This window comes from Triturus cristatus, chromosome 10, assembly GCF_964204655.1.
Source record: "Triturus cristatus chromosome 10, aTriCri1.1, whole genome shotgun sequence".
Classification (NCBI taxonomy): domain Eukaryota; kingdom Metazoa; phylum Chordata; class Amphibia; order Caudata; family Salamandridae; genus Triturus; species Triturus cristatus.
The window spans coordinates 1,241,775,306-1,241,790,504 of NC_140593.1; the positions used below are offsets into that span (position 1 = coordinate 1,241,775,306).

General features: G+C 48.9%; 1 protein-coding gene across 1 annotated transcript in view; it reads right to left on the reverse strand.

Annotated features, from left to right (window-relative positions):
* Positions 1-2,039: 2,039 nt before the first annotated feature.
* The window catches only part of LOC146797181 (forkhead box protein P3-like), a 238,098-nt gene continuing 224,938 nt past the window's right edge, over positions 2,040-15,199 (reverse strand). The window contains exons 11-12 of the mRNA XM_085630324.1: positions 7,415-7,536; positions 2,040-3,708 (exon numbers count right to left, since the gene is read on the reverse strand). Of these exons, the coding sequence (XP_085486450.1) occupies positions 3,690-3,708; positions 7,415-7,536 (141 nt within the window). The 3' untranslated portion in view covers positions 2,040-3,689. The remainder of the gene's footprint in view (positions 3,709-7,414; positions 7,537-15,199) is intronic.

Sequence of the window (15,199 nt, forward strand, 5' to 3'; positions counted from 1 at the left end):
ATATAAAACCGACTTTCTGAGTAGCAGGGACGGACCCTGAGAGCGAAAATGTGGGCGACTATGAGGATGCTGTTGGAAGTAAACTTACATTTCTGAGCATCGGGTTAAACTTGAGATCTCACGCCTCTGGCTGTCTCTACCCCGACAAGCTGGAACACGTGCGCTTCAGACCCTGGAAGCCCCGGACACGCTATGGGAGTCTCCCTGCCCACACCCCCAAGAAGCAGGTATTCGGGTGGTCAGACAATGCGCGCACCCGGACCATGCACCGTCCCAGAAGCAGGTACTCAGATGGTTGAGACCTCGAAACCTCCCGTACACGTCTCATGGGGTCTCTCCCGATAGAGACCCGTTTCGAGGCCCCATTTAAAAAACTGCCGATTCTCTTCACTGGTGAGACCCGGCCCTCTTAAAGCCCTGGCTGTAGTGTATATGTGTGTGGGAGGCTCTGTGTGTGTGTGTGTGTGTGTGTGTGTGTGGGGGGGGGGAGGCTATGTGTGTGTGTGTGTGTGGGAGGCTATGTGTGTGTGTGTGTGTGTGTGTGTGTGTGTGGGAGTGGGAGGCTCTGTGTGTGTATGTGAGAGGCTCTGTGTGTGGGAGGCTCTGTGTGGGGGTAACTCTGTGTGTAGAATGCTCTATGTGAGTGGTGGGTGTAACTGTATGTAGGTTGCTCTATGTGAGTGGCTCTGTATGTTTAGGTGGCTCTGTATGTGTGGGTGGCTCTGTGTGTGGGTGCAAATGCAATAGGTCTCTCATTGGAGAGTGATTAAGCTATTGACATTGTAAATAACAATGCCGTTTCTTTAAATGTTTTAAAAACAAAAAAACATACAAGAATGTCATGAGCAATGCCAACAGCTCTAACTTTAACAATGCCGAGACCATTGCATTGTAAATGCTTGTTAGTAATCCTTCCATCCCAGGAAAGAGATCACAGCTCTCACCAGATGCTAAAAGAGTGTTAGAATCTTACTTATAAAAAATGTACGTGAACCTAGCCACGTTTTTACTACTACAGACCTCTCCATACAACAAGCTGATAAACGACTATCTGGTGAGCCGGAGGCACACTCCACCAGAGGAAGAGCAGCTGCTGCTGTTTGGATGTGACACCTTCCTGTTTCTGAGAACCGTAAGGCTGCTACCTGGAGGTCGGTCCACACATACACGAAACAATTTATTCTTCGGATGAGTATCCCGCAGCTGACACGCAATGGTTGGTCAGGCAGCTTTGAAGAATCCGGTCCGGGTTGTAAATGTGTCAATCTGTACTGTCTTTTTAAGGTTCACTAGAACTACTCGTATTCATTGTGAGGAACGTGCTTCCTACTCCAATCTATGACTATCACAGGGGAACCTATGACGCAGGAAGAATGTTGCGTCTCGTTCCAGTGCTGATGGGTACTCTGAAGTATCCAGGCGGAGCTGGTGGGTGCCTGGGTGTTGGGGTACGCTGTGAGCTATCTAGGTGGAGCTGGCGGGTGCCTGGGTTTTGGGGTACGCTGTGAGCTATCCAGGCGGAGCTGGTGGGTGCTTTGGTTTTGGGGTATGGTGTGAGCTATCCAGGCAGAGCTGGTGGGTGCCTGGGTGTTGGGGTACGCTGTGAACTATCTAGGTGGAGCTGGCGGGTGCCTGGGTTTTGGGGTACGCTGTGAGCTATCCAGGCGGAGCTGGTGGGTGCTTGGGTTTTGGGGTACGGTGTGAGCTATCCAGGCAGAGCTGGTGGGTGCTTGGGTTTTGGGGTACGCTGTGAGCTATCCAGGCGGAGCTGGTGGGTGCCTGGGTTTCGGGGTACAGTTTGAGCAGCCCAGGCACAGCGAGTGGGTGGTCAGGTTTGGGGTACACTCTTGGTGTCTGGTTCAAAGCGTGGAGTCTGGAGCCCACCCACCCTCCCCTAGGGCCCCGGGGTGCTGCGCAGAGAAGGTTTGCACGCCTGCCGTCTTCACTGAGATTTAAGCAGCCACTCATCAATTATCTATTGCATTTAAGTGACAACATAACTTTTCAACCGCAAGGAAACGCGTATAGCTTTCTGCATTAGGGGAGTCTTGAAATTTGGTTTATTTCATAATAGGCACTTTGATTACATTTTATGTAAAAACATACTGCTCCTGTACATAACGTCCCACAACCTACAAAACATATAACTTTCATTTTGTAGCCATCTCTGATTCGACAAAAACAAAGTCTGTGACCCCCTGTTCAGATGTCACACAGAGAGGGTCAGAGGTCATGGGGGTGGCAGTGAGATCCTGATAGGTTCAGATTTCAAGGAGCTCTCTGTGAGACCCTAAGAGAGGGTCACAGGTCATGGGGATGACAATGAGCCATTGGGAGCGGGTCAGGGGTCATGGAGATGTCAGTGACATCCTGAGATAGATGTCAGTAAACTCCTGAGTGGTTTAGAGGCACCAGAGAGAGTCAGTGAGCCACGGAGGGTTGGTCAAGGGTCATGGGGATGGCAGTGAGATCCTGAGAGGGTCTGAGGTGACACAGCTGTCAGTGAGCCCCTGAGGGATGGTCAGCGGTCAAGTGGGTGTGAGTGACATCCTGAGAGAGGGTGGAGGTCATGGAGAATTCAGTGACATCCTGATGTGGGGGTGTCACAGGTCATGGGTTGTCAGTGGGATTCTGAGAGAGTGTGGGGGTCATGAAGACGTCAGTGACATCCTGAGATTTTCAGATGTCACACAGATGCAAGAGAGGCTCAGAGACGGGGTCAGGGGTCATCCTGAGATAGATGTCAGTAAACTCCTGAGTGGATTAGAGGCCACAGAAAGAGTCAGTGAGCTACTGAGGGATGGTCAGGGGTCATGGGGATGTCAGTGGGCCCCTGATGGGGGGTCACAGGTCATGGGAATTCACTGGGCTCCTGAAAGATGAAGGGGTCAGTAACCACCGTTGGTTTAGAAGTCCGTGAATGAGCCCCCGAGACAGGGTCACAAGTCATAGGGATGTCAGTCAATTCCTGAGAGGTTCAGAGGTCACACAGTTGTGAGTGAACTCATTCATGAGGTGAAGATGTCACAGGGTTGTTAGAGGGGGGCCTAAGAGTGGCTCAGACGTAAGAGGAATGTCAGTGTGTGGCAGAGGTTCAGAGCTCATGGGAGGAAGAGTGAGGGCTTGAGGAGTGCAAAGGTCACGGGGATACCAGTGAGCAGTGAAAGAGGGTCAAAGGTAACAGCTGTCAGGAAGCCCCTTGAGATGGTCAATGGAATGTGAGTGAGTTCAAGAGAGGGTCATGGGGCACAGTGATGCTCAGAGGTCGGTTCAGCCAATGATCTCATGAGGGAAGGTCAGAGGTTGAGCAATGTGAGTGAGCTCCAGTGCAGTTCACTGACCAGAGCTGAGGCGAATGAGCTACAAGTTTCCGGGGTCACAATTGGTGCTAAAGAGTTCCTCAAAGATTCATATGAGCTTCTAAAGAACGTTCAGAGGTCATACAATGTATGGGGGTGCTACTGAGTGAAAGGTTCAAAGGTCACAACGAAGGCAGAGCAGCTCCTGAGAGGCGCTGCGCTAGAGGAGAGAGCTGTGAGCTCCTGGAAGAGGATGGTTTCTGTGGTGAACTGAGAGGGTGGTCCAGGCAGGGTGTGGGGAGGGTGCAGTCACGACATCTCCTGGTGCTCTTGTCCGCGACGAAGAGAGGGACTCTGCAACCCTTCAGGAAAGCAGACGAAGGGCAGCCGTCATTTCAGGTCCGGTACCCTGTCCCAAAAAAACAGAAAAGAACAAATTGCAGAAATTTTTGGAGCCCGAGTCCCCTCGCTCCCCTGACTCGTGGCATGTCCTGGCCACAGACACGTCCCGGGACACCTCCTGCAAGCAGAGAAATCATATTACAGTGTGTGAGCCTGGCTGCAGCCATCCTTGTGCACCCACTGTCTCCCCAAAGGACGGGTGCAAGATAAGATGGAGTCCAGGCCGCTGAGGACGAGCGGTGCCAGTGTCGCGGCAGTGAATATCTTGTGCTCCCGGATACAGCGGTGTCCTTCGCCCCCTTCATCCAGACACATGATGGGACATAGTGCTAGGGGTAGAAACCCTATGAGCAGAAGGGCACGATGGATGAAGCACAGCTTGTATCCTGCCATCCATAGGTCAATGTTCAAAGCGCGCGTGGGGCGATGCCCATGTGGCTGCTTTGAAGATCACTTCCAGGTTGACATGATGCCGATGGGCCACATGCTCTGGGAGAGGGTTTGATATACAGTGTGCGTTCTATAAATGTACTCGCTCATTCATACGACGCGCATGCATGCCAGCTGGAGCAGGTAGATGAGCAATCTCCTATTACTCTGGCATCCATGAAGGCTTCGGGCTTGCGATCTAGCAGTTGGGCCAACATAATCCAATGCAGTCCATAACACCCGCGCAGGGCGTCCTAGTGCCAAGAGCTTCTTCAGCGACCTATGAGCTGCCCAGACAGAGCTTCCAACATGAAATGACATACAACACATGTTGCATCCTCTCAGCATGCGCTCAGGATGGTCCTGGAAAGAAAGTAGGAAGCACTACAGCCTGATTAACGTAAAACTCCTACAACACGGTACACAAGATCGAAGGACAGGTACAAAGACGCGCCTTATCCTTGGTAGAGCCTCCGAATAGGAGACTCTGCAACTCAGGAACTGTGCATACTAGCTAAGGCCGACTAAGCACACAGCCTTCCAAGTCAGCAGTATAAGGCTGCCTGTACCAGAGGGTTCCGAGTCGAAACAGAAAACCAGGGTGAGGTTCCTTAGAGCCTGGGGCTTTCTAACTGGTGGAAATAAATTCCACCATCTTTCAAGATGTGATGATGTATCATTGTGGCATTTGCAGAGGAAAACTCTGCTACAAAGACATTTTGTAATCCTTTAATATTTAAATATGTTGTTGGGACAGGACTGTCCATTGCAGGTATACGGGGTATTCTCCTGCCCAAGGTGCCTGTCTGCATATGAAACTGGAATCCTTTTTTTTGGGCCCCGATCTCACACTCATCTAGCATGTGCACATTGGCCTAGGTTGGTCCTTGGCAACGTGAGGTCGGGACCAGTCTTTTAATCTGGAAGGGCCCTCCAAGGGTGCCCTCATGCTAGCAGTGACCACTGCCCATGCCCTCAGTGTATCACATGTGGCGATAGTGGCAGCATGACGTGTTTTGAATCTTTAGTGTGACCAGGCTTTTTTCCTGCATCAGTGTGAGTGCGGTCTACTGACCCCACTTGTGTAAAGTTTCGTGTGATGTGAAACCCAGAACATTACACTGACATCCTGTGTACAATTCTAGCACACGTGTGTGGTGCACGTGTCGCATATATAATTGTAGTAGGACTTTGAGTGTGTGAGTGAGTCTAAGCACTGAAGCCAGTGGGATGCATGTTGGATGGCCGTGATTTGGAGTCGCACTGAAGTATACAAAAAGCGATAGATGGAACTCTCGAGTAAATCTCAGCCACTGGTAACTACTTCGGCCGCAGCCCAGCTCCATTATTTGTTTGCTCACCATGCCACCTCAGTGTGGACCTGGAAATATGCAAATCAGTTTTGACCCTGATCCAGTAGGAACAGTCCAGCCCGAGCAGCTCCTCCCTGAACCGGAACACAAGCATATCCCTTTTATACATACTTTAATATGCAAACTATGCGGAGGAGACCTGGGCAGGGGAACATCTGTCTTCGGATTCTGTGCCATCAAGGATTTCACTCAGCATCTTCTTGAGGTTCCAGAGTGAGGTCTATATGTAGGATGAATCCTAGGCTTTTTGTTGTTTGTGTCTATGAGGGCACTGCCCCTAGGTCTGTAGGCCAGGCAGGGATCTTCTGTGTCTGTGGCCAATGTCCACATCTGGAGGTTTGGTTCTATCAGGGCAGAGCTTGATGTAATTGGTGTTCAGGCTCCTTCCACTGCGCTTAGGCACGGAGCCAGCTTGGATGTCGTGGTGTCACTTCGATGGTGAAATGTCAAACCCCTGCAGACTTTATAGGATGAGATGGTGGTCCCTTCCACAGGCCTGTCTCTAGAGGAGAAGGTGGTGGAGGCTTTCCACAGGCCTCCCTTTATAGGATGATGAGGTAGGCCCTCCACAGGCGTTTCTTTATAGGATGAGGCTATGGATCTTTCCCGAGCCTATCCTTTCTGGATGAGGCAAAGAGACGTTCCACAAGCCTGTTTTTATAGGATGAGGTGTTGGGCCCTCCCACAGGCCTATCCTCATAGGATGAGGCCTTGTGCTCTTCCGCAAGCCTGTCTTTAGAGGATGAAGCAGTGCTTCTTTCCCCAGGCTTGTCTTTATGGGATGAGGCGGTGGGCTCTTCAACAGGCAAGAGGTCTTTCGGGGACTTGATACAGTTGTTACTGCCGCCCAACAGGGTGGCACTGACTGAAATCTGGAGACGTTGCAGAAGGTCTTCATGGCCAGGGCTCTGGACATGGAGTCTATTTGTTCAGCAGCAGAAAGAAGAGGGTGCAGGCCCCTTCCCCTGGTGAGGGTCACTACCAACACAATGGATTTCTTGACTGATCGGTGGATGCACAGACCGTCTTTTCTCGACTGGTGCTAAGTTGGTCTTAATCTTTGTGGTCACCATGATGGGGAATGGATATTTCGCCATATCTGAGGACTGAAACCCCAGCTCCTCTTATGCCAGGGGCCAGGACTCCTGAAGGGGAGGCACCATGGGGCCTCTGGTAAGATCCAAGAGCACTGGAGGTACAGGCCTGGTACCCGCTGCACCCCCACTGGTCCTCGTCACCTGCTGACCCATAGTGTAGGACCTAAGGTGCCCTCTATCCTTTTTTTCCCCTGATTTTTCTGTGTTCATTCGACCTTAGGCCTTGGGATGGTATGGGTGTCTAGCGTTTGTGGTCCATGAGGCAGGGCGGGAACCCCTACACACCACTGTAAGGGTTGGAAGCAAGGAGAGAATCTCAACACACCCTTGCAGGGGTTAGAGATATACCTTGAGCCCCAACAACCCGTTGTACAGGCTAGAGACCAGGGGAGAACCCAACGCCTCCTTGTGAGGCCTTGAGGCAGGGAGAGAACCCAAACACTACTTTGTAAGGGATGAAGGCACCCCCACTCCATGGCACTCATGATTACTCAGAGGAGAGGCGGCGTGTTCCTTGAGCTATGTGAGAAGAATCAGATGGAATGGGACAGTCAATATCCCAGATTTAAAGACATCTGAAGGATGTTCAGTGCCTGTCGTAGGATCCAGGGTTCAGTCCCTGTATATTCACCAGGGAGACAGCCGTGTAAATAGGATCGATGGGCAAGCCATCAAATAATAGGAAGCGCTTTGCTTGCCCATCTCCAGCTGCGCAGCCTGTGGGAGGCGCACAGTCTGAGGCAGATGCGCACACACTGGTCCCGCTCCCCATCCAGCAGACCTTCTCCAGACCACTGCAGCCCACACTCCTCACCGGCTATGCGTGGACCGCCTCTTCTTCTGATACTCCAGCTCGTCTATGGTCCACACCGACCCTTTCACGCTCTCCACGCGCTGGAAGCACTTGTGCAGGCTCAGGTTGTGCCTCACCGCATTCTATGGGAGAAGATGATTGTTATTTATGAGGCATCAAACCTGTCAGAATGCGTTCACAAATGTCTTGACGCCAAAGAATGCCTCAGCTTGGCCACCCAGCACTCGCATGCATGCAACATGGCACCAAAGCCTGGATAAGGGTCAAAGTGCTGTTGCCCCAAAAGAACATCCCTCTCCCCCCAAACCATCCTGGGGGAGCCAAAAGAATTCCTTGGGTGGGGCATGTGGAGAACTGGTCACCATCGTGCAACAAAGTCAAAGAGAAAGTCCTCGTGCTGGAACACCCATACAGATCATACCATAAAGGGATAAGACACTTTGTATACATCACACCGAACCGACAGAAATCATCACTAAACGCCACCTTGAATACACTGATCTTCACTTACCAAACACAATGACACCAACTAAATCACAGAAGGGAGCTGCAAGGGTGTCCAGACTTCAAAAGCATTCTGAGACCAAACGAATACTGGTAACATACCCAACACTTACAGAATATGCAGAGGGGCCCATGGCTCCAGAGGTCTCCATCACCTGTCTTCTGAGAGAACAGCAGAGTCCTGAAGCAGAGGGTGCCGCCCGAAGAGTGGTGGGCTGGGTCAGTGCCCGGTGCAGAGCATTTTAAAGTGCTTTTCACCCACACAGGTGCTCTAACAAAGCAAACCTGTGCCCTACATTTTAGGAACACTAGAAAACAATATACCTCCCTCTGTGGTTGGGCCTCTTAGACTTTACAACCTGAACTAATCATTCTACAGACTTGGTCACACACATGTGAATTAACCTGGTGTGGTACCTGAATATAAAATCCAAAATATAGCTCGACCAACAATATTGTGTTCAAAATATTGCCAGGGCAAAGATATTGGAGGACAGAACATGGAGGAGAAGTTAAAAGTTTATTATGTTTGTCAACAATATCAATGTTTACAATGTAGTATACTAAAAACATCATGGCCTTATTTTTGTTTCTATATCATGGTATTTGGTTATTTATTTTTGTAAACTTTATGTCGGAAGGTAGGATTCTTCTGCACGGTCACTCCCACTTTTTGCAGTTGTTGCCATGTTTTTCTGACTAGTCTGACTGGGACCCTGCTAATCAGGACCCCAGTCTCTCTGCTTTCTCCCTTAAATTGTTGTGGTAAGTACTTATGTACATCCCAGACTGGATACTGGAGTACCATTATCAGTCACTAGCATATGGTACCCATGTGCCCAGGGCAAAGGTACCCCAGAGGCCTCCCATGGGCTGAAGCATGTATAAGGCCACCCATGGGACACCACTCAAACTGTCACTACAGGCCTGCCATTGCAGCCTGTGTAAGTTGGTGCTAGTACCACTTACTAAAGATATAGGGTTACTATTTCTAAGGGTCACTGCACTTAAAACCTATACGTCACCTCTATAGCAGGCCTTTACAATCCTGATGGCAGGGTGCTTGGTCCTAAGTGAGAGGGTGCCCCTGCTTTAGCAGGACACCCCTATAGCCTATGGAGTTCATTCTCCTGGGTTGTCAGTGAAGCAGCCATATACTATATAGAGGGGCACCGCGTAATTACGCAATGACCATCTCAAAACTGGCTGCAACGAATCAAACATGTTGGAATCATACCCCCATACTGTACACGTTGTGGGAGGAATGATTCCAAGCACTGAAAGAGCCCTCCGTTAGGCTCTCAGTGCTCCCAGGGACAACCTTCTAGACCTAGACAGCACAAAATGGTTGCTGCCGACCAGAGACACATTTCTGCCCTCCTGCTGCTGAGCCAAGCTCGAGCAGAGGAAGGTGCAACAATAGGCATCTTGTCACAGGGAGGTGTGACCACCTCCCAGACAGGATTTAGTGTATTGGGACCGGGTGGGTGCGCTTGTCAGCACCAGAGAGTCTGTTTGAGGGGCACATTTGGTGTCCCCGTGCATAGTCCAGTTCAAACCAATCTTGGGAGCCGTTGGCTCCCGCTCTGGGGCGAAACTGGACAAATGACATGGGAGTAAGCTCCCCCCTGTCCAGACCTCCCCTGGGAGGGTCCCCAGAATCTTCCCAACCCTTTCCTTAGGGTACCCAAGGGCTTACCTGGGTGTAGGTCCCTATTCATGATGAGATAAGATTCAGATCAGACACCACTTCTTTTCTACTGTCTGGGCACTCTGGACTTCGCTGGACTTCGTTTGGGACTGACTTCGTCTCCCTTCCAGTCTTCTCCATCATCTGTGCCTGTGCATCATACAGGAACCTTCCAAGGCCTGCGAAGCATCAAAGACACCTGAAGTCATCTCCCTTGGAGCGAAGGAGTCGCTCCCCTGCATTCCGCATGCACCGTAACTAAGTCGACCGGTCTGCTGATCCTGGGCTCCTCTGGACTCTGTTAGGTTCTGCAACACAGGTGGTGGTTTTCCACAACTCTCGAGGCCTGGCCTGCCCTCTCACCAAGTTTGAGGCCAGTATCCAAGGCTTTTTGGCTTCCTTCAAAAAAGATCTTCGGGCTCTAAGTAGCCCCAACCTCGAGCACCTCCAGGTAACAGAATCTTCAGCCACACTGCCTCGTGTGCATCGTGGCCTGCATCTTTTGGTGAGCTGCTTGAGGTCCTCTCGCGACTCCAGTGCCTCTGGCCTGTGGGTCCATTTGAGGGTCACGCTTGTGTCTTTTGGGCTCCCCTGATTGCTCGGGGCCTGCCCTGACTCCCCTGCTTGTGGTGAGTCCCCTGGACCTTGCTGGTCCCGACGTTGCCCCTTCTTCACTTCCTGCGTCAGTTGCATTTGCCAAGTCTTGTTGGTACTCCAGCCGGACACCGACCCCGCAGCACTCTACATGCACTCTCATGCATGGCTCCTGGTCCTCCTCAGAATTGCCCGGTCCTCACAGCTGCAGAGTCAAGGTCATCATCACCCATCCTGCAACACTCGACATCGGATGGCATTCGTCTTCCAAGTCTCCTGGTCAGTCCTGAGTGACATAGACTCTGTCCCCTCTGCTTGCAGGTGCCTCTCATCTAGAATCCACCATTCGGATTCCACCGGACACTTTCTCCTCACAACAGCGGCACTTTCCTGAAGTCCTCCATTGGTTTCGACGTGGTTTCCGACACCACTTCATCCCTATGCACCCAGCTTCCCTTCTGTAGGTAACGGGGGTACTAGGGTATCCGCGGGCGGGGTGGCTCTCCAACCTTCTGTCTTCCACGAGGGTTCTCCAGGGTCCACTTAATCTTTAAAAATCCGACCGCGACTTCCAGGTAGACTTGTACAGAGCACGCCGTCGTGTTCTCCCACTGCACACACTCTCTATGGGGTCTCTATCTACTTACCTTGGGTGGATCTGTGGGTCTCCACACTTCTACGTCCTCTCGACATCGTCCTGACTCGAGTAGTGGTTCTTATACAACTTTCTTAATATAGTAATGTTATTTTAATTTTTTGTATATTTTCAATTTTTCAGGTTTTAGAGTTGGTTGGTTTATGGGGGGTTTGGGTTGGAAGTGTTTAATTTAAAAGAATAGTTTATTTCTAATTTGTACTTCATTATTTATTGTTCTTTTGATTATTTTTTATGTAAAGTTGTTTTATATACTTATACCTTATTACAATGTCGGGCATAAGCCTATCCAGCAGCTCGTCCGTTGCGATCCGCCCGACATTTGAGGCATCAGTCCAACCGCTATATAATGATACAGGCGGTCCCACAGATGCCTGCGGGGTAGGGGGAGGGAATCCACTCCACCTCCAATAGGCTCAAGAAGCCCGTCGAGGCGAAGGGCTGATCATAATCCCCAAAATGGAGGCAGTGCCTACTCAGGCACCGCCGTGGGTATTACGATGCATGTTTCCGACAGTCTTTTCATGTCAGTATTTATGCCATGAAAAGTCTGGCAGAAAAGGTCTTTTGGGGCCCCCTGCAGGGCTCCTGTTTCCCATGGCCCTTAGCTATTGGTCCTGGGGGCACCAGTTGTGCCCTCCCTAAACATCCATGCATTGTGTGGCAGGATGTTCAAAAAAGTGTATTTATCCTTTTGTGGCTTGTTCTGAGGCCCGCAGCTCAAGCCGCAATAGGAAACATACACTTTCCAACCGCCGTGAAGGCGGTCATGTCATAATTTTGGAAGCGGGACCACCGACTCCTTGTCAGGCAGTCCAGTTTCCAACACAATGCAAGTCGGAAGCATGTCCGACCGGCATCTTAATGAGCCCCTATGTTCGTTTTTTTAAGTGTTTTATATTTCTGGTAGTAGGGTTTATTCGGGAATTGGGTTGGTAGTGTTTTATTTTAGTTCTATATAAATTAATATGAAATTTTTAATTTTAAAATAATTTAATGAATTTAAATTGTCAGCTCATTCATTTTAAAAATAGAAAATGAATAAAAACATATTTGGATTCATTTATTATTATACGCGCCTAGACGCCGGTAACTTCCTACCTTGACCTGCTGCGAAGGGGAGGCTCCTGCCAGCGGGGGAATCCTGGTTGCTCCATCCGTCTTCACCGACGCCGTGAGGGGAACGGCATAGACGGAACTACATCTTCCAGCGCGCCACGCTCCCGGCGCAGCGGGTGACGTCACCTCGGGCGGCCGGAACATCAGAAAAGCCGCCGGGTGCCACCGCAGCGCGGGACGCGCGCGGGCAGCGCCCGGGCGAAGCCCGGGCCAAGGGCGGGCCCGTCCTTGCCCGTCATAGACCAGAAGAGACTGGACTGGGCCATACCCTCTTCATGTAAGGAAAGGTGAGCTTTGCCTAACGTCACACATTGACTTGCAGTAATTGGTACAACCCGTATTGCATCATCACTGTTATCTTCTGTCTTAATAATGATGGGGAGGCGCACAAATGTTCCTGTATCCAAATCGGCCACAACGTGCATTGAAAACATGTTGGAGAGGGCTGTTAGCATTGTGAGCAACGAAATCGAGCTCACTGAGAGGCGTTTGTCCCTCGGGTTAGGACAACTTGCACCACCCCTTGGGCATACTGCCGAAGGTACTGATTCCATAACAAGCGCCCCAGTTATTTTTTATGCGAACAGTGAGGAGGCTAACGAAGTTATCACACCTGATTTTCCTGATTTAAATTCTGCAACTAACACTCCGAATACCACCCCGCTTTTAGGGGCTAAGCGCAAAAGGAAAGTTGGGAAACCAGTAAATGTGAAGAGGAAACAACCCATCCGTCCTTGCTCCATTAGATCTACCCTAAAGTCATGGATTCACCCTACACCATCAACCACAAAAGCAACAGAGGCTCTTGTGCATACCCCGCCGATTGACTTATCTACTTACACAATTGGAACTCAAACCGAGAGTGAATGTCTATTCCCCTTCATTGAAAATGCCAATTTAAATAGCGCTATCGATATTAGCTACCTGTCTACTGTTATTACTGATTGTGTTAAATTGGCTTTAGATAATTTACTCCCTTCCTTATGCGAGCGTATTGTTAATTCACTTCCTGCCCAGCAAGTACACCCTATACTGCAGCGTTTGAATGAAGTGCCCCAGGTTAATGACATTATATCTAATCCTAACCTCAGTAGCAGGCCCATCGCATGCGATCCTATAAATAGTGTACCCACCCCACTTCTAAACACTCATGTACCTCAATCTCAAATTCAGGGAGCTAACGATTGTGTAACCTGTAATAGGATTTGTACCTGTTTTGAAATAAGGGAAAACATGGTTGCCAAGGGTTCATCAGATTATATACTCAATCATAATAACGGAAACCTAACAAATACCATGATACCTGCCGTTACTTTCTCCACCATTAGACCCTCTAGTGATAATCAGGTTAGGACCGTGCAAGCAGATGAAACTGATCCTGACCATATAGACAACACTGAGGGCAGCAATGTAGTATTAAATTTGCCCCCTGAGGCATGCCCATATGTCGTGACCTTAGCGGGGGTTCCCCCTTTGAGAGATGATCAAACAGAGTCCTGGGAGCAACTACGCTGTAAATGCGTCGATTGGCTCACTAAACACAGGAGATTTAGACCCTCACTAATTGGTGAAATCATCATGGTAAGACGAGTGGGTTGGCTAGGAAAATCTCGCAAAAACATTAAGGGTGATTGCATTATTATCAATTTCCGGAGGCAATCGGTAGCCAAAAACATATTGGCATTACAGAGAGACCAGACCAGCCACAGCACTAGCATATGTACTTTACCATTGGGTTATTTTTATAAACCCGTATGTGAGACAATGACAATGACCCGTTATATGCATAGTCCTATTCCAACTTCGAATAAATTCTCATTATTATCAGGCTTAGACTGTCAAGATTGACTGCTCACACTAGTAACAAGAGTAGAAAGTATGGACCAATCTATACTAGTACCAACCATGTGCAATTCTCAGCCTCTCAAATCCGACCCTTTAATTAAAACAAAAGAAGATCAATTACTCAAAATATTAAGTTGGAATATAGCTGGTCTGAAATCTAAGTTACATTTACCAGACTGGAAAGAGTTAATTAATTCTCAAGATATTGTCATGTTTCAAGAGACCTGGGCTACCCAAGATCTGCATATGGAGGGCTTTGAATGTATTAACACTCTGTCCCCCGTTCCCACATCCGGTAGACCCGTTGGTGGATTATCAACCTGGATAAATATTAAGTCAGGCGGACGCTCCAAAATTCTACCTACAGACTGTGACAAATTTCAAGTAACCCTCTATACTCGGGGGGAGTCTATTTACTTGATTAATTTTTTATAATGATGATTTTAAATCAGTCCCTAATGTGAACTTTTCTTTGTTGTTTAATTTTATTCTTAAATTACAATTAGCCAATTGTGGTACCCAAACTAAGGGTATATGCCTAGGCGGAGATTTCAATGTTAAAATCCCAAAGGACATCCATTCCGCTATACGGCTTTTGTCTAACTCATCATCAAACAAAAGAGGGGAACAGCTAATGAATCTTTTATGTACGCATAACTTTGTGAATGTTATGCAGATTGCTGGTACCCCGTTATCAGATGAATGTGTGATTCCAACCTACAGAAGCCGCGGCTCTACCTCTACTATTGACTATATTTTTGTTACTACCCCTTTGGAAGGCCATGTATTAAGGGCTGAAGTCATTCCCACTATACAAGGAGATCATAACCCTATTAACATTATTTTGAGCTTTTCGCGTCGTCCAGTGTACGATCGCACGCCCGGGGCTTGTGATCTAGCGACAACTACAGATAATCTTAGAATTGTCTGGCGCAATATTGACAATAATGCCCTCTTTGAAACAGTGATAAAATCTCACTTCAATTTAGTTAATACATGTCTGAAGTTTAGCTTCGGAAATATAGAGGTAGTTGATGCCTTCTCAAAGTTATGTAAAGGGATTAAACTAATACTATCTAAACCTACTAGAATACTTGATTCTGAACCTGGCTGGTTTAATACAGAATGCTCGGTGGCCAACAGAGAATTAAGAAAGGCTCTCCTAAGTAAACCAAGAGTAAGCTCCCTTGTGACCTTACGTAGGCGTAGTTACAAGAAAGCTATTACATGCAGAAAGGAGGAGCTCATTAACGACCACTGGGCCAATCTTCTGCGGGCAAACGCCCTAAAAAATGGAAAGATTTTCTGGAAGGCAGTTAAAGACATGAAAAATGTGGGAAACATCTCCTCACCGCTTGGATGTAACATATCCAGCGAA